Consider the following 19,725-nt stretch of genomic DNA (forward strand, 5'->3'; position numbering starts at 1 on the left):
TGCTTAATCGTGAAAGCGCTCATTCAAATATAAACTTGTCTGGTCTACATAGGCTTTTCTCCATGCCAAAGGAATAAGATATGCTATGTTTGTGTCACAAGGAAAGAAACTGAGATTGGTGTCTATTATTGCACATAAATCTATGCTTAGTTGTGTTAACATTTTTGCATAATTTCAACAACTTATTTGGTGCATTTCTCTACCAAATAGGCTGCTGCTTGCGAGGCTTTGCAAGCACCACTATAATGTGACAAAAGCAGTGTGTGGCCATTTGGTTATACAAATTCTGGTGTAATGACACCACAAAAAGCGAACGAAGAAAGATATGTACGCACATGACACAAGCACTGGATCTCCCTTCAAGCTTTAAGATAAGGAAACATGCAATATTTAATAACAGGTGAAGACATGATGTGATGATATCTGTTAAAATAAATTCTTTATGCAGTGCAGCTAATACATCAATGATACATTTGTCATTCTTTTTAAATGTTGCAAGCCACAATTACCTTGCATGTTGTCAGGTCGTAATATAATAATAATAATAATCTTTATTCAGTATAGTTAGAACAGTATACAAAACGGAAGCGCCGAAGCCACAAGAGGGCTTGTGCGGCGACCTGGCTACAACGCAAGTTTTGTGGAACACATGACCGCAGTCACTTTCTCTGCAGTATTTAACATTGTGTGAGGGAGCGTTGTTTCACACAGACGACTCATACTCCCTCAATCTCCCTGATTTCGCATTAATAGAGCATCCCATCTGCCAAATGTAGGCACGGCCTTATGATGGCAGCAGACTACACAACGCTTGCAGCCTAGCTCACTAGATCCATATTGTGCTTCAAGCCACAACCAACCTTTTCCTTTTTTTGGCTTCTGCCTTTTATTACAGCACAAAACTCTCCTAACAAGGGCCTGAGAAAACAATGATTTGCGCAACTAAATTAGGCACGAATATGGAATATAATGAATGAGATGAAGTAAAAAAGTGGTTGCAGTTGTTTTGTATGGATTTGTGATTTTCATGGGTTATTGTGTAGCTGGTCTCTACGGGCAAAAATATTTTTCTGTATGAAATATGTGAAGAGAGATTTGCTCTGATGAGAAAAAACGACAAGTCAGGAAAACAAATTAATTTGTTGCGTGCAGCACAATTTGCAGGCGGTGCACTGTGCAACGGAGTTTATGTACAGTCAGCCATTTCCATCCAGTCATGCTTGCATTGCATAGACACACATTGTATTAATTTGAGATTGCGGCTAATGAAGTTTGTGTGCAACAACTCTCATCTGCACATTGTGATGCGCTGCAAAATAGATTGGTTCGTTCCTGTGTTCTTCAAAACTCGTAGCGAGAAATTATGAGCAGACGTACATAAGATAATTAAGCTTTGGCAGACTAGCACGAAAAGGACAAATGCATCAGTCCTTCTCAGTTACATTGCATGAAGAATTTGTTTTTGAATTAATGACGTCACTTCCTGTCACTATGTGCTGTATATAATGTCTGTTTTCATATTAAAGCGAGAGTTAAGGTTAGGCGCTTGTGTCCTGCATGTCCTTGTCTTCGTTTGCTTCTGTGGTGCCATTACACCAGAATAAATCCATGACAGGAGCTGCCAGTCCATGCAGTTATACTACATTGGGCTTAGTACGGCTGGCGGCCTGAATGTGACGAGAGCGAAGTAGCAGTAAGAACTTCAGAAGGGTAGAATTTTGTGTCAGTTGGTGGTGCATACTACAGTAGGGTGAAGCTGTATAGATGGAACAGTGTGAGGTGAGACAGATGGGAAAGTGCTACGGACAACTGTGAATGTTTCGCTGCAGCAGGACAATGCGTGCATTATCCTGGTGCAGCAAAATTTGCCAATGTTCATAGTTGTCAGTAGCACTTGCCCGTCTACATTACACTTCACCGTACACTAATAGCAGTAACAACAGCAACCAACTGACCCGAGCAATAATCAAAGCCCATAGAATTGCCAAATTGTAGGAGAACTGTTTCAGTGCAACACATGTTCTGTTAACTGACAAGTAAATGGCGTACATGTCTGCGAACCGATGATCAGATGCATTTTTCATGCACATACATTATTTTGTAGAACTGCTTCCTGCTTTGTTTTTATGGCTTTTAGGAAGCATTCCAAAGTACTTAACTGTTTGTCTGTTCTAAAATTAAATCTCTTCTCAGCCAGCACTATGTGGCATTACTGTATAAGCCCTTACTTCGTGAGTGTCCTTCGCGCTGTTCCCAACTAAATATGAATAACCAAATAACCATTTTTTTAATTTTCAGATTATGAAGAGAATACTCTTAATATGTATTTCATTAGAAAAATTTTCTCAATTTTAGGAAGAAGTCCGGCTGGCCCCAAGCCTGGTGCGAAATGAAGAGATGGCACTCCACATCAATTCATGTTTACTTGTCGTCATAGCCAGTCTGTTAGCTTAATTTTTGGTTTTTCCTATTGAATTCTTAAGAAAGGTACCAACTCTGTCACTCATTGAAAACAAATTTTTGCACTTGGGGACGCAGCCATGCACAAAGCCTTTGAGCTCATTATTATCTTTATTTTTTAAAGAAAGTGCAGCTCCTGCGTGGAGCAATAGGTCGAATAAGACGAGGGTAAATGAAAAGATGGCGACATCATTCATCAACAGTTGTCCAAGAATGGAAGTCTCAAGCTGGAGCCAACATCTTTGCAAGGGAACCAAATGGCTCCGGCCTGAGACATTTGTTGTTCAACCTGGCAAGTCTCCTTGTCGAAATATTTCCTCTAGCCTGAGACCTCTATCCGTTCCACCACCCTTGACCAACAATACACCTATACATTTGGCAACCCATGGCAAGGTAATAAATTCACATTCAAAAAAAGGGAATGTAGTGTGCACCCTGGAAGGTAGCATAAACACTATTTTATTTATTTAATGAAATGCAGGTTTGCTATCCAATTACTTTATTTTGATCCCCATTTTATTATTGGACAGCATGGTTCCTCAGAGAGAATAATATTTCGAAGCTCACACAATTCTGCACCTTTATGTCCTTTAAATCTGTCCTGGTTGCTACACTATCAGCCCTGTCTGTAATTGTTTTGAGCATGCATCCAAATTCAAAAGAATAGTTAGGCTTCTACCTCAGAATGTCTGCTACTGCGTTGCAGCTCGCATTTTATATCTAGGTGGTGACTGTGATGCCATGTGCTTTTTAAATAAGACCAATATGCTATTTGAAGGGCAATTAAATGCAATCTCATATGACCTCAGCTCGGGGGATGACACGATTGGAGGCCAATGTGATAAGGACGGTTTGATTTCTGAAAACAAGGCACTTAAACATGAGAAAGCATGACTAATTTCGTCTAAAGATGCTGCTATTGGATATGATCAGGGAAGGTACCTGTTCATGGCTGCATTTGCAACATGTTATATTGCTGGCTTTATATATTGCACTGGGTACAGTGAAATGTTGCTGCTTGCACAATATTCAACTAAACATGGTAGCCATGCTAAAGTGTCCATGCAGAACACAACTCATCTACTATAATGGACTACAGTGGAATCTCGATAAACAAAAATCGCTTAAGCGAAACTGCCACTGAAATAGAACACCTACCTGATAGTTGGTTGGCTCTCTGCAATGTCTCTCAGTAAATAGAACGCCTGGTAAATGGAACCAATTTCCCTGGCACCTTGAGGCTTCATTTAAGGAGCGCCCACAGTAAAAATTTAGGGGGGAACCTGTTTGGAACTTTCGCAAATCTAGTCGTAAAGAAAACCGCATTTCAGTGGGAGCGAAATGCGAAAGCACCCGTGTACTTAGACTTAGGTGCATGTTAAAGAACCCCAGGTTGTCCAAATTTATCCGCGGTTACTCGCTACGGCATGTCTCATAATCAGAAGGTGGATCAGAAGAAAATGTGATCTGCCCGTCAAGCATGGTCATGCGCGTCGGCTTTTATACATGAGCCATCGAATGTTGGAGAGTAATCGGTGGTGCCCGCGTGCCTTCCAGAAACTCCTACACCATTCGCGTCGCGCCTGTATGAAATGAGATTACACAAGGTTCGGCGACGACAGGCAGCGGATAAAACGATCTATAATATTCGAGAAACTTCCGATACATGCAGGCGCGTCTCGCGCTGAGCGATACCATTTGTTTGACGGTGAAAAGCGGTCACTCTAAAAAGATAAACAAGTACACGTGTCAGTATGAAGTCCAGATGTCTCGGTGACAGCGAAGGCGCTCCTGAAATGTGTCACTTATACAGTAAGGCGCGCCACTCGACTCCAGAAGATGCCGCACTGGAAAATGAGCCTTAGTACATACCGTACTAAATCCCGATTCGCTAAACGAACATAAAAGCATTCAGCAAGTAAATATTACTTGCTGTTAACAAGAATGAGGGAACGCAACTAGCAATGATTTCTAACTATAGCGCTATGAGTATACGTCCACAGTGCATGCTGTTTCCCACGTCCGCCCGACAGTGAAGGCGAGCTTGAAGGCGAGCTCCAACTACGCCGACATCACGAGCATTCGCTGAGCGTTTATAAAGCTGCAAGTGTGCACGGTGTGAAGTAGCAAAATGACGGCGTTCTAGCGACGGACGCGCAGAGACTATAGAAAAAAGAAACACTTCCCGTTTCACTCACCAGTTCGCGCGAGCTCAGACATCGTTTGTTTCGCTAGCTCAAAGATACGTTTGCGTCGTCGTCGTCGAGATTATTCGTATGAGTCAGTAATGACAAAAACAGAGAGGTAAACTGCATATGCCAATATACACACGTCACTAAGCGTAGCCCTTATCCAGCCTTAACGACGCTGTCGATCGCGTTTCAGCGACAGAAATCGAAAAATCCGCATTTCCCTGCTGGAATGATCACGGGAGATGCAACTGCAAATGAAACACGACGTTGGAATCGCGCCAAATTTCGATGGCAATAATGTTCGAAAGGCGTTCCATGCGCGCGGCAACGAGAATGGGAAGGCTCACAAGTGAGGGAAATAACTTTATTGGAGTTCCAGCTAGGACGTGAACTCGTCGCACACCTGGCTATTCCCACGTCGCGACTGGCAGGTCAAGCCCACCGGCCCGGTCACATGCACACTGGACAGCCAGGACATGCTTGTCTAGAGCGAGGCTACGCAAACGCGAACCCCACTCCTCCTTGCTGAACTTGGGTAATCTCGACCCGCACTCCCAGAGCATGTGTGCTAGAGTGCATGTCTGCCCGGTGGACGGGCAGGCGCCGTCGCGATATGCGTCGGGGTAAAGCGTGTAGAACGGCAAGAAATGGATATGCGCCGGTCTGTAAGAGTCTAAAAGAAACGGCTGGCCCACTATTCCACTGGAAAGTGCAGCGCCTGCCACGGCCGTACTCCACTTACTCGGAGGAGAGAGTCGAGTCCGGCCGTGCGCCCGTGCGCCTGCCGAATTGCTTCGGCCCTCAGCCGCTAGGGCACTGCGCATGCGCAGTTTTGCGCCGCAATAGGTGGATAGCGTGTGTGGCGGCTGCGAGCTGTCACGCCAGCGTATCTTGAGAGCGATATACGTTGGGGGCAGAATCTACGAGCGTGGACGGCTCATATTTTTATGCATGCTGGGTGTTCAAGGCGCTCAGCTTGCGCTGAAGGGATAGACTGCACGGCGGTCACTTCGCTCGGTGATGCTGTGGCGGTTGTTCATGCCAGCGTTTTGACAGAGAGTGTCCGCGGTCATGAAGTGTGATGTGTTCATGTTTGCTGTGCGCGCTGCCACCATGCTTATAATTTAGTTAGCAAGGGAATGTTTACTTGCTCACATGGCCGATAAAAGTGTTACCCTTACTTCCAATGGCTGTATGTAATTTGCTATCGCAAACGATGCTTCACCTCTCTCGCGAAGTGCGCCTTTTTTACATCGAAGCAGTTTTTTTCTGACGCTTCTTCAGGAGGCGCCCCTATTCATGCCCCTAGGCAAACCACTGATAAGAACTTTAAAATATATAGCGCGTGCTACAGCGTCGTAATAAACGTCGTCATTCTGCATTCGTTTAAAACTATTTTCGGCTGTGCCGAATATATACATTTTACTTTAATTCTGCTCCCTCTACACAAAGTAGCGAATGCTGTATAAATGAGATTCTGCGCAAACGTGATAGACAAAAACTGTACAATAACTAACTTTGGTGGTGATCAGTTCCAATGCTGCTGAGGGCTCTTTACTAATGAAACTCGCATTGGGTGTTTGTGTTCAATGCGTTGTAGGATAAATAGAGTGGAACGTACGTAAATCACCGAGAAATTTGTAATTACAAGCCTAAAAATCCACAGAAATAATGCGGCAAGCAGCTGCACAATCTGTAGTCAGTGGTTAGTATCACAAGGACACAACCTATCACGCCGCCCGTTTTTTTAGCGTTGCAAAAAAAAATCTGCTATTGCTACATAAGGTACATGGGTTTGATAACAATTGATAAATTTTATTCTTTTTTGATGTTTTTTTTTGTATGTCGCAGTTTGCCTGATGTGACGAAACCCTTTTAGGCACTATACCTGTCACAAAGTAAGACATAATTTCTGCCGGACTGCCACACGCATCAGACCACCGGGTAACGCGTTTCAGAGTGTCGGGTCACGAATCACGCATTTCATAATGCTATTCACAACCAACTAGCCCAGCTCTCAACGCTTAACACGCCTTTAATTTTCTTACGCTGTTCTCATATAAACTGCAGAGCATATAGAAAAAGAGCACAGTAAGCGTATCGTAGAAGCATAGCAACAAACATACATATCCCTGTGACTCGCTACTTCATTAAATCTGACGGTTGAGCGGCCATCAGGCGTGTTGCTTGCGGTCACTTGATATTATCAGATAGATGCTGCGAAAATGTTTTCGCCAGGTCAGAAACACAGCCGAATGAAGGGAGAGAGTAAAGCAAATTTTTTTTGCGGAGCGAGGTGGAGGCACAGCCGGGAATATGCGCATGCGTGCAAAGTGCTTGCCGTTTTCATCCTGTTTTGCCACTCCACTTTGTCACGGAACACTGTAATACGGCTGTTCGGCGCTGTTTTGGTACGGGGAAATAACTGGCCGGGGGTACGCTTGCGCATTCAATGATATTTGCTATTTGTCCTGCACGCCATGCCCGCAGGTTTAGCTGTTCAACATTCGTGTTCAAATCGCACGACATGAGGCGTTACGGTAATATTTTCATACTCGCGTTAGAGTAGTTGAACTCGTCGCGTAAAAACTTCGTTCCGTAGATTTTCGACTCAGCTTGCTACCAGCAGCGAAATGCCGCAAAAACGAGCGTCTGCCCAGCCACGCCCGTGGCAAGGTGAACGGGCTCAAATAATGAAGTAACGTTGTGAGGTATTGAACTTCTTAGCGTTCGACGTGGTCTAGCCCAATACAGGCATCGCTGCTGGGCAAAAAATCTTTTCTTGCCTTTACCTAGCTATGCATCACGCATGGCAAAATTATTATTTGAAAGTAAATATAATACATTACTCATTACTTTCTTATTACGCTCATTGATTTGAATTACATTACCAATTACCGCTTCCAAAAAGTACTGGTATTACTTTAGATTGCTTCCAAAAAGTTTTCATGCACACAAGAAGCAAAAAGCATAGTATAAAGGGACGCCAACCTTTCTTCAAGGTAACATACACTTATAACGTAACATATAATGCGTAACATATAACGCATTATATAACGTTCTCGCTGTCTCGGACAGCTTGTATTTTGGCCGTACATGTTCGAACCGACAGCCGATACGGAAAACGATGGCGGCAACGACGATGTTGAGTGTGCTAACAGCGAGAGCGATGTCTGCACCTTCTCGCGCGTTGGAAAACTTAGCTGGTACGCATGTTTTTTTTTTTTCATGTAGCTGCACGTTCCAATGACGGGAGAAAAAATGCGCCAAAGTGTCACTGGGAACTTGCTGCTGGAAAAATGCCGAATCACTAATTTCTTATTAGATTGTCAACACAGGTACAATTTCCCGATGTCAAGCACCTTGCCGCTGCTTGTCTAAAGTCCCGTGGTTTTTTGAGTGTTGATACACGATCGCGAACATAAGTGGCGCGTTTCAAAGTGCGCACATGCAGTGCTGCGAGGTGCAGTCATGGAAGTTGCTTATGATACACATCCAGAGATGGCCAGAGGTATTATATGTGCAATATTCAAACTATGGTTCGACGACTTTGTGATTGTGGCTCGATCAAGAATCGGTATGCGCGCTCCATGCTAGTGTTGACATAAAGATATTAGGCTGTTTTAGCACCGCCGTGTGGTAAACACGATAACTGCAACCGTACGTCGAATGTCGCTAGGCAAGCCTATACTCCATTTCATACCTCAGGTGCAACGCTGTGGAAGGTACGCACAAAGTCCGGTCACCAAAATTTATTACTGCGCGCGTTTCCGTGTATGCTTCGCAGCGTGCCAGCGGCGTTCGCTCGCGCGAGCATGCACGTGAAGCTGCCGCGACGGGCTGCAATTAAAAAAATGCCGAAAAGAAAATTGATTTAAAAGAACGTGTTAGCAGCTGTATGAGTACACGGATTGCTTCTATGGGTAAATTCTTTTTTTTTTCATTCAGAACTGAGCTTATATATGGAAAATTTTCTAAAAAAGCGGGTCAAGAAACACCGAACTTTTCTAAGTGCGAACGCAGCCACTGCAAAAAGTATCTCAAGCCTCCACAGCGTTGCACCTGATGTATGAAACGGAGTGTAGCAACGCTAGCAACAACGCGTTTCCGCATTTGTCGTAAGGTTATCCGGCTATCGCGGATATTGTCCGAGCCAGGCACGTACCCAGGATTTGTTTTCGGGGGGGGGGGGGGGGGGAGGTGCGCCACCTCCATCATCATCATCATGTTGTATGTCCACTGCAGGACGAAGGACTCTCCCTGCGATCTCCAATTACCCCTGTCCTGCGCCAACCGATTCCAACGAGCGCCCGCGAATTCCCTAATTTCATCGCTCCACCTAGTGTTTTGTCGTCCTCACTGCGTTTTCCTTCTCTTGGTACCCAATCTGTAACCCTAATGGTCCAACGGTTATCTAACCGGCGCATTACATGAACTGCCCAGCTACATTTTTTCCTCTTGATGTCAATTAGAATATCGTTTATACCCGTTCGCTCTCTGATCCAAACCGCTCTCTTTCTCTCTCTTAACGTTATGCCTAGCAATCTTCGTTCGATCGCTCTTTGCACGGTCCTTAACGTGCTCTCAAGTCTCTGCCCCATATGTCAGCACTGGCAAAATGCACTGATTGCATGCACACCTTACTTTTCAGTAATAATGGCAAGCTTCCAGTCAGGAGCTGGCAATGTGCGCCGTATGCGATCCAACTTATTTTTATTCTTCTGTGAATTTCCTTCTCATGATCAGCGTTCGCTGTGATTAATTGACCTAGGTAAACGTACTCCTTAACAGTCTCTAGTGGCCGACTGGCCATCCTGATCTCTTGTTCCTTTGCCCGGCTATTTATCATTGTCTTCATCTTCTGCATATTAATATTCAACCCCACTCTTACACTCTCACTGTTGAGGTCTCCAATCATTTGTTGTAACTCGTCTGCATTGTTCTTGAATAGAACAATGTCATCGGCAAACCGAAGGTTGCTGAGATATTTGCCCTCGATCTTTACTCCTAAGCTTTCCCAGTTTAATAGCTTGAATTCTTCTAAGCACGCACCTTCTCCTCCCGCTCTTCGTTGTTTCATGTCATGCAGGGCCCTTCTGACCTCATCGCTAGTTATAGGAGAGTTTCTGTATCCTTTTCATTACTGTTTCTAAGTGCGGTATCGTGACTCCTCTGGGTACTATATACAGGTCAGCTTAGAATTTTTCCGCTGCTTTTACTATATCTTCGAGATTGCTGATATTATCCTTCTTATCTTTTAGTGCATACATCATGGTTTGTCCTATGCCAGGTTTCTTTTTTACTGATTTCAGGCTGCGTTCAGTTTTACGGCTTCTTCAGTCTTTCTCATGTTGTAGTTTCGAATATCAGTTATTTTCGCCTTGTTGATCAGTTTTGAGAGTTCCGCAAATTGCGTAGCGCTGTGCGGCCGCCAGTCCCATACAACCGCGTAGAGCGCAGGATGCGATTCTAGACGTACTGCGCTCACCGCGAAAGGTTAGAAAAACACCCACATAAGCACAGCAGAGAAGTGGCTACGTGAGGCGGTTCGACCGATAACTGTAGAAGCGTCATTCAAAACAAGTAATTGTTCTCCATTTCCGGCGGCGTTTTCTGTGCTTCCTTTCTAAATAAAAAGATGCTGATTCATAAAAATTCTCATAAACAACGTTTAACTTTTTTATTATTCGCTTTTGCTTGCAGTTTGGTTGTTGCCTTGGCTCTCTCCCTTAGTAGATCGCTTAATTTCTCAACTCCTTGCGATTTTTGTTTCCAGTTCCCAATTTGGCACGAAAAGTGCTATAGAATTAGGGAAAGACAGACGAGGTAACGGGCGACAGCATCTTGTTTATGGGTTTAAGGATTATTGCAGGGTTTCATGATGGATGCTCTTTCACATTATTTTATTTCCCAGCTTATCTAACCCATATCACGTGTATATGGTTCCGGGCATCTGCCAGCGTCACGGCGAGCCGTAACTCAAGGAAATAATGAAGCAAATGGAAAAGTTAAACGCAATTGGCGTTTTCGCCGGCCGCAAGTCGTTCCATGAGAGTACAGACCAGCTGAGTAACAGCCGCATCCCTCTCCTGGTCCCAGGATCAGCCTAAACAAAAGGTTGAACTAACAAAAGCAACAGCTATGCGCGTGACGGCTGAATAGATGGTGACAACTGAATGCATCTCGAGTTAATCGCGCGGGTGCGGAATCTATGATATAACTGTCCTTCACATTACATGAGATGCCGATAACTACCGCCATCTAAAAGGAGTGAAAAAGGAAGCATAATGCTGACCGATGAACAGCTGCCAAGTCTCAACATTGAACTGGCAGCGCTTTAGGAATGTGTGAGGAGTGGTGGCGTGGGTGGGGAGGGGGGGTATGCGACATGATTTCGGGGGGGGGGGCCCGGGTACACCCCCCCCCTTCGTACGTGCCTGGTCCGAGCACAGCACAGTTGATTTCGTCGGCACGAACTTATCTCTCCTCACCGCATGGACCCACTGCGCTGCAAGCTTCTTGTCCTTCGGGAACCTGTGAAACGCCACATCGTCTCGCCCGCCTGTGTTCGCGCAGCCGAATGCTGCACAGAACGAGGGCATGTTGGGCGCCCTTGGCTGTAGGCACGCACGCAGTACAGAAGAACAGTTTACGAAAATCGCAAAAGAAAACAAACGTGAGCGGCGGCGACGGCAGATCTCTCGTAGGGTCGTTCAGTAAAGCGCAGTACGGAAAGAGGCACGCACGCCAGCACATGCCAGCACGCCGGTCCGGCAGCTCGGTCCCCGCGAATGACGTCACTCTCGCCGGTTCTCTCCTTTGGCAACCACCTCACCCGGCGCTCCGGGAAGCGATGGGGCCGTGTCCGCGGGGGTGATTTAGAAAGCGATTTCCGGCCCTTATATTACCAGAACGAAGAAAAAATTTCGGAACCGTAAATTATTAGGTCTGTTCTTCCGAATCCCAGCAATTGATTGAAATTGAAAACCGTTTCAGCTTCCCTTTAAGTTGATAAGTTCTTACCCTGAAAAACGTCAGCAATCTGTTTGCTTGGAGCTCGCTCTCGAGCTCGATCGTCGTAGCTCAAGTTTCGGATACATAAAATGAGGAATACCCCAGTCCCACAACCTTGTTCTTATCTCGGAGACAGCAAAATTTGTAGCGTATGCTGATGTCACGTGTTTATTTTTACCGGGAAACTCATCCAATGAACTCTTCTTTCTGGAAGCAAAAGTCATATGAGAAAGCCTCCGTAACTTACCACGTGTAAATAGCTTAAACGGTAATCATAACAGAACAAACCCGGACATTTTCTTTCAGTCAATCGCAATGTTACGATATCGATGGCATTGTTCATTGGAGACTACGCCTTCAAATTGTAAGTAAATATAAATCTCTTGACGTAACCTTTGAGGTACACCTTAATGGCCTGACCGCATCCATTATTTTTCTGTAAATTTGTTAAAACTGTAGGAGCTCTTTCCCGAAGTCGCGGATTGTTTGCTGTGAAAGTTGAAAAAATTGTATATAGTTCGATATTTCCATTCTCAGATAAGCTACTGTAATCTTATTCAAGGAAAGTCCTCCGCGTGTCTTTTCCTTCCTGGACTGGCGACTACGCCACTGACTGCACCTTCATCTTTACCAACCCATCTCAGCGTGGATGTAACAGGCGCCCGTCAACGAACCACTGCCATCGCTTCACCCGTCTTTGGAACGACACACTCGTCCTTGGATTACCTGTCCCTCGCAGCAGAATGGGAAGCGCCATCGCATCCAGCATCACTACTAGGACCAGCTATAAAACAGGAGCAGCCACCAGTGGCACTTTGTGGGCTTGGCGGCTTTGCCACTGCGCAGGCCACTAATCCTTTCGTCTTCGTAATGCAGGTTGGTGAACGTTTCAGCCTCTTTGCCAAAAAGTCTAACAACTACTTCTTAGTACAGCTGCCAAGCCCACAGTGCCTTAACGCTGTTCTTGCTGATTGTTTTCATCTCGTTCTTTCGCTGTTACTCCTACTTTCCGGTGATATAGAAACAAACCCCGGTCCGGATAATGCAGCTATCCTCGCAGAGCTAAAGAAGATATCTACTGGCCAGTCCAAGCTTATTTCTGAAGTTCAAGATCTAAAATCTCAGTTATTAGCGACAGACAGAAATGTATCTGACCTCGGCAAACGTATGGCCGAACTTGAGAGCCATTACGAAAGCCTTGTAACACTTAAAACAGACACAGAAGTTCTCCGCGCCGACACAACTAAAGCTACTCGCTTAATTTCAAAACTAGAGGCACGTTTTGATGATGCGGAAAACCGAACGCGACGGAACAACTTAGTATTCTACGGACTCCCTGAAACTACACCTGAATCGTACGCACAATCAGAACAACTTATCATTAAACATTGCCGCGAGCATTTAGATATACACATCGACACAAAAGAGATAGAGCGCGCCCATCGTCTCGGACGTCATTCGAACGACAAACCCCGTCCAATAATAATAAAATTCACATTTTTCAAAACAAAAGAAACTGTCCTGTCGAGCGCCCGGAAACTAAAAGGTACCAATTATAGTATTGGCGAAGATTTTTCTCGTGCAGTTCGAATTGCTCGCAGCCAGCTCGTTGCATTTGCCAGAAAGCAATCTGCCCCATTTAATCTGCGCTACAAAACCCTGCACATCGGACCGAAGCGCTATGTGTTTGATAGCGTATCTGAAACTGTAAGAGAAGTGTTATAGCAATCGTCCGCCCGGAAAAATGTGATTACCCGCCCCCAAACCATGCCAAGAAATAATCTTTCATTGTCTGTCATATTCACAAATATTCGCAGTTTCCTACCTAAGCGTGAACTCGTGTCTAACATCATGATTTCTTCAAACAGCAGCATACTTATACTAACTGAAACATGGCTTACCCCTGATGTCACTGATACAGAAGTACTTGCCGACTTGGCAGGTTTCGAAGTATTTAGAAATGACCGCAGATGCACTCGAGGGGGCGGTGTCTTGATTGCTGTGGGCCCTAATTTATCGTGCACACCATTAGACATCGTCTCTGATCTGGAAATGTTATGGTTAATTTTTCGCTCACCGGCGCAATCCGTTTTGCTTGGTGTTTGCTACAGGGCACCGCATACTTCACCTAACTTTGCAAGTGAGCTGAACAGTATTCTGAGTGATCTCGGTACTGCACATCCAAATTCACATATATTGCTATTCGGAGATTTCAATTATCCCGGTATCGACTGGCAGAAACTAGCTCCCTCAGGTGCGAACCACAGAGAATTAAAGGATTTTATAGAAGTATGTTTGAATGCTAATCTCACTCAGTTAGTAAGGGAACCAACGCGTGTTGCTGGCGTCAGTGCTAATATCTTGGATCTTATACTAACTACGAATCCTGAGAGCTTATCACATATAACTTACCTGCAAGAAATTAGTGATCACAAAGTTATCCACGCCGAGTTTTCGTTCTGCCTTGAACGGCGCGAAAAATGTAAGAAAACAATCCTTCTATATGAGAAAGGTAACTATGACGCAATTAACTACGAGCTTAGAAATTTTTTCCCGTTATTTGAAGCCCAATTTTACAGCATGCCTCTCCAGGAGAGCTGGGAGGTATTCAAATACAAAATACAGGACTTGGCCAACAAATTCATTCCTAAAATTACTTTCCGTGAAAATCGCCAAAAGCCATGGTACACTAAGGCACTTAAAACATTAGAAGGCAGAAAAAAGCGCTTCTTTCGTGCTGCTAAGGCAAGAGCCTCGTCTAATGCGTGGCAGCGGTACTATACTGCCGAGAATGCCTACCTGATTGCTGTGAGAAATGCTAAGTTCAAATTTTTCAACAACGATTTGACAAAATTGTTAAATGATAACCCGAGAAAATTTTGGAAGGTTATCAACCCTATCGAATCGCGCGCTATCACTCTGACCAACGAATTGGGAGAAACCGTCGGGGACCTAGAATGCGCTAACACCTTCAACATTGCTTTTAGCACAGTTTTCACAAAAGAACCCAGCACACCTCTGCTTACGACACCAGCTAAAACTCTGTCTACTATGCCTGCTATCACAATAACTCATGATGGAATTTTATCTTTGTTAGATAACATTAAGCTTTCTTCATCGACAGGCGTCGACGAAATCAATTCCAAGCTGTTAAGGAACACCAGACATACCATTACTGCGTATCTGTGTATTTTGTTTTCTCATTCACTCTCTGTAGGTCACGTGCCAAATGATTGGAAAGTGGGGAAGGTTGTTCCTGTCTACAAATCTGGTAAAAAAGATTCCCCGCTAAATTACCGCCCCATATCATTAACAAGCGTCCCGTGCAAAATCATGGAGCATGTCATTTATTCTAATATCATGGCATTTCTCGATAAAAATAACTTTTTTCTTCCATCTCAGCATGGCTTTCGAAAGGGCTTCTCATGCGAGACCCAACTGGCCATTTTAATTCATGACTTGCATGTTAACCTCGACACCCACATACTAACTGATGCCATTTTCTTAGATTACGCAAAAGCGTTGATAAAGTGCCGCATCAACGATTACTTTTAAAACTAAACCAGTTAAACCTGGACCACAACATTCTGATTTGGATCAAGGAATTCTTGTCTAACCGGTCCCAACACGTCCTTGTTAATAATCATACCTCTGATCCTGTTCCTGTAACATCTGGTGTACCCCAAGGTTCTGTTCTCGGTTCTCTCCTATTTCTAATATATATTAACGACTTGCCTCAACACTTATCTTGCCAAATCCGTATGTTTGCTGACGACTGTGTAATTTACCGATCAGTTTCTAATCATTGCGACGCAGCAAAACTTCAGCATGATCTAGACCGTGTCCAGGAATGGTGCGACCGCTGGCTAATGACCCCTAATCCGACTAAATGTAAACTTCTTTCCATTACTCGCCAAAAGCACCCCGTTACATTCCCGCACATAATTGCTAACGAACCTATACAAGCAGTAACATCGTTCAAATACTTAGGCGTTACTTTGTCCAATGATCTCTCATGGCATGCACATACTACATACATCATATCATCGGCAAATAGAACTCTCGGTTTTCTTAAACGTCACCTTCGTAACGCTCCCCAACAAGTTAAATTACTAGCCTATAAGTCACTTATCCGTTCAAAACTTGAGTATGCGTCAGCCATATGGTCCCCACATCAAGCATGCGTCGTAGATGACCTTGAAGCGGTACAAAATCGTGCCGCCAGATTCATTCACTCATCTTATTCTCACGAAATCAGTGTTACCGCCCTCAAAGCGGAATCTGGGCTGCAAGCTTTATCCCTCCGCCGACGCATAGCAACACTTTGTCTATTCTATAAGCTTTACCATTCATCACTTAACAGTGCCCCTTACATAACACCACCCACATACATATCTCCTCGCACTGGTCACCAACTGCAAGTTTCCCGTACACGTATGAGAACTGTTAATTTTTCAGCATCTTTTTTTCCTCGTGCAGCCAAAGACTGGAACAGCCTTCCTCGCAATATCGTCGTTCTCACCTGTCCATCATCTTTTTCTGCCAATGTGATTGAGTACCTGTCGTCACAAATTTGAGTGTTTTATTTTTTATGTACACCCACCCCTTATGTAATACCCCCTAGTGGGGTCTTTAAGGTAAATAAATGAAATGAAAATGGAAATGTGGCTCGTGTGTATCTAATGCGACTACTGCTTCTTCTTCAAAAAAAAGCTATCGTATAGTTCCTGGCTAACATTACCTAGCACATACCAGACCACTACTTATGAAACATAAATTATCTCCAATCTAACATCTACTGACCTTTACCAAACTTGATGCTATGAATAACTTTACAAATGGTACATAGAAAATGTGAACTTCAGCAAAAAAAGAATTGAGCAATATTTTTTAGCGTTATACCAGTTCAAACACAAAATTTGCTACAGTATAAAAGGAAAATGGAATGCTTTGTATATAATTCGAACTTAACTAGTGTTCTATAACTATAACTAGTGTTCCCTTGCTATTACTTCTTATCATTTATTTTTGTTCTGCCGTTGTTTTTACTTTAAGGTTCATTGTACACTTTCATTTTATTCTTGTTTCCCGTTTAGTTTATTTGTAACTCTACATTGTCTAACGATCTTGGTGGTATATGTGAAACTCTACTTTTCTTTTACCCTCCCTAGTGCCATGTTGTGAACGAGTCCCGAACCTTTCCAAGTTTCTCCTAAGCAGCATTTTATTTTGGGCCCTTTTTTCTTAGAGAAAAAAATTAATCTCGAATGATTGATTCTATCTATGGGTCTATTCTGCCTAACTTTATGCAATCAAATTGCATCCGCGACACGAATTGCATAGTACTTTCTCGAAGATACTCGGGCACCAGCGATTTCGCTGGGACGTTCGACAAGTCATGTTTAAAAGCTGACAAGAGCTCACCCGCAGATCAGATTTATGACGATCGCTAAATCTGCTCGCCGCTATCGTTGAGCGTAGAGTGTCACTTGTTTTGTTGGGCACATGGTCGCCCATAATATACTTGGCGTTTTGGAGTCATGCTCTTGACAAATTGATATTTGACGATATAACGACAACGTGACATCTGGTGAAGGTGCTTATACGTTCACGTACAAGACGTCCCCGCAAAGCCATGATCAAAGCACGAACCATTAGGACATTGCTTACGTAAGCATGTGCCACATAGCTAGCCGAAGGCTACAACGATTGCCGCAGGAGCACAAACTTCTACATGCCACGACAAGAAAGGTCGTTAGCAAATCAACTGCCACGATGACAGGCGCAGCGTCCCCTGCAGCAAGCTTACCGAAGCAGCCTAGGGAGCCACCTACCTTGGTCGGATGACCCGGAAATCTGGCTCCATACTTTTGAAAGGATCTCAACCTTCAGCAATTTGCCTCTGAGGATATGTTGCGCTATGTATACTTCTCATTGCAAAATACCCTGAGGTCTTGGTTCCAGAACCGGCAGACCACTCTTACAACGTGGGACTTGTTACGCAGTAACTTATTGGGACCTTCGCGAGCATCGCGTGCAAAGAAAGGCCCGAAGCTCTACGGGAGCTACCTAACGAGAGCGTTGTCGTCTTTAAGGAAGATACCACCTGCAATTTCCCCTACGCGTACCCGCAAATTTCCGAGCACAAAAATTATGGGTTGTTTCGCAGGAACAGCATACGAAACTCACCGAACACCATCAAGAGTTTTCTTGTGATGCCACCAGTGCCTAAAAACGCTCGAAATGCGGAAAGGGCAATTGAACCGCCGCACGCTCACGGCAAATTACGCCGATGTTCAATTACTGGATAACCACGACCTTCGCGGTCGTGGTTCAGAGCGGTCGTGCGGGAGGAGCTTCACAAGTTGTTCCCATCGCCGCTGCCCCACGTGGCTTGGATTATCAACCTGAGCCGTGGCTGAACAGTCCGTGCAGAACAAAATTATATAACGCATTGGTGTCTCTAAAGCATCTAGTGCAGTTCAGTGTAATTTACACGATCAGGAAAATCCCTCCTAGCTGTTATTGGTGCTGCATGGCCACGCTAAGGGCCCAAACCAAATGCATGAAGCAGAAAAAAAGTTGTATTGCTTTAAAGAAAGCTTCTAGAGTAACATAAGCGTAGGCAGACCGTACCGTCTCCCTTCAATACGAAATGCTGCGACGAAAAGCCGAAGCCACCGAAATATTTCATGTATACTGCAAAGCTAAAGGTTCAGCAAAGTAGCAACACGTATACGTACTTTCACCTACCCTCACGAGTAGGGCGGCAAAAGGTGACGCTGCCAGAAAACAAGGCAAGCGAGCAGCCAAGGGACTTCATATTGAGGCCTGTGGAAGCTTAGTGAAATTGCTAACTAATGGTTACAGCGTCTGTTTTTGTAATATTAGACATCTGTATTGTCTACCAGGTGTGCTGAGACCGCACTTTCGTGATGCTTGAAAGGTGAAAACATACGGAGCAGTCCTCTCACGGAACGTACAAGAAAGAACAACGGACCATATTTATACAGATGTGTTTCAGTAATCAGAGCCACGGCTGACGCCGCTCAAGAGGCCTAAGATTTGAGTCTGAATTGAATTGAATCGTTATTATCATGTGTTGTATATCAATCAATCAATCAATCAATCAATCAATCAATCAATCAATCAATCAATCAAGTTTTATTTTCGCCGCAGACAGTACATTGTTACTGCGAAAATAGGGGGCCAGAGAAAAAAGCTGCATCTGTGCAGCTTGACTAAGCTCTAGCCACCCGTACAACAGCAGTGACACGACGATTTATTATCTTGATTCAGTTATATAAACATATCAAATAAACGATCAGGCAGTCCGATCACAAATGACAACTACGAGAACAATTAGAAGCATAAGCAGTTTCAATAAAGTCAAACAAACAGGTCAAATAAGGTTTTGTTATTAAGGGCCAGAACGTTCACACCTTTCCGGTCTAGCTCATTTAGTGTAGTTGCCAGGGCGTAGTCAAGTTTTTCTTTCCCATAATGGGTGCGCGAGGAGGGAACGTAGTATGGCGGTTGATATCGGAATGGGTACGAAATTGTATTTTTCCTGAGATTTGATAATTCTTGGAATAGTTCCGCCCTACCTAATGTGGCGTTTTTATAGGTTCTTAATAATTTGTATTTGTATATATCGTGGATTTTTAGAATTTTTAGAATATGAATTCTGGCGAGCTAGTCAAGCTGCACAAAAGCAGCTTGACTAGCTCCCACTTCTTAAAAAACTACCGCAAAGCACTGACATCTAATAGTAAACATACGATATCAAACATGAGATCGAATAGCTATTACAACAATAATTCAGAATTATTGCAAAACAAGGTTTAACCGGGCACAATAGTTATTGCTAAAGCATTAAAAAAATATAAGGTAAAATATACGCACATTGAAAAGTCATAGAATTGGATTATTGGTATACAATTGGATAAATCACACTTACGCTGAATGACTGCAATAAATTAGCACTAAGATTATAAAAACAATGCTATAACATATTTGAAGTCATATTTTGTATGTTGACGCCAATGCCAGTAAGATA

The 19,725-nt window shown here is 43.9% G+C and overlaps 1 protein-coding gene across 1 annotated transcript; it reads left to right on the top strand.

The window, feature by feature from the left end:
* Window positions 1-12,247: 12,247 nt before the first annotated feature.
* On the top strand, window positions 12,248-13,604 carry LOC142582053 (uncharacterized). Its single transcript, XM_075691475.1, has one exon. The coding sequence runs from the start codon at window positions 12,537-12,539 to the stop codon at window positions 13,389-13,391; it is 855 nt and encodes a 284-aa protein (XP_075547590.1). The 5' UTR covers window positions 12,248-12,536; the 3' UTR covers window positions 13,392-13,604.
* Window positions 13,605-19,725: the final 6,121 nt, after the last annotated feature.

Source organism: Dermacentor variabilis, chromosome 5, assembly GCF_050947875.1.
Source record: "Dermacentor variabilis isolate Ectoservices chromosome 5, ASM5094787v1, whole genome shotgun sequence".
NCBI lineage: Eukaryota > Metazoa > Arthropoda > Arachnida > Ixodida > Ixodidae > Dermacentor > Dermacentor variabilis.

Excerpts from the sequence above, each read along its gene's own strand:
- LOC142582053 (XM_075691475.1), top strand. The coding sequence starts at position 12,537 with ATGCAGGTTGGTGAACGTTTCAGCCTCTTTGCCAAAAAGTCTAACAAC.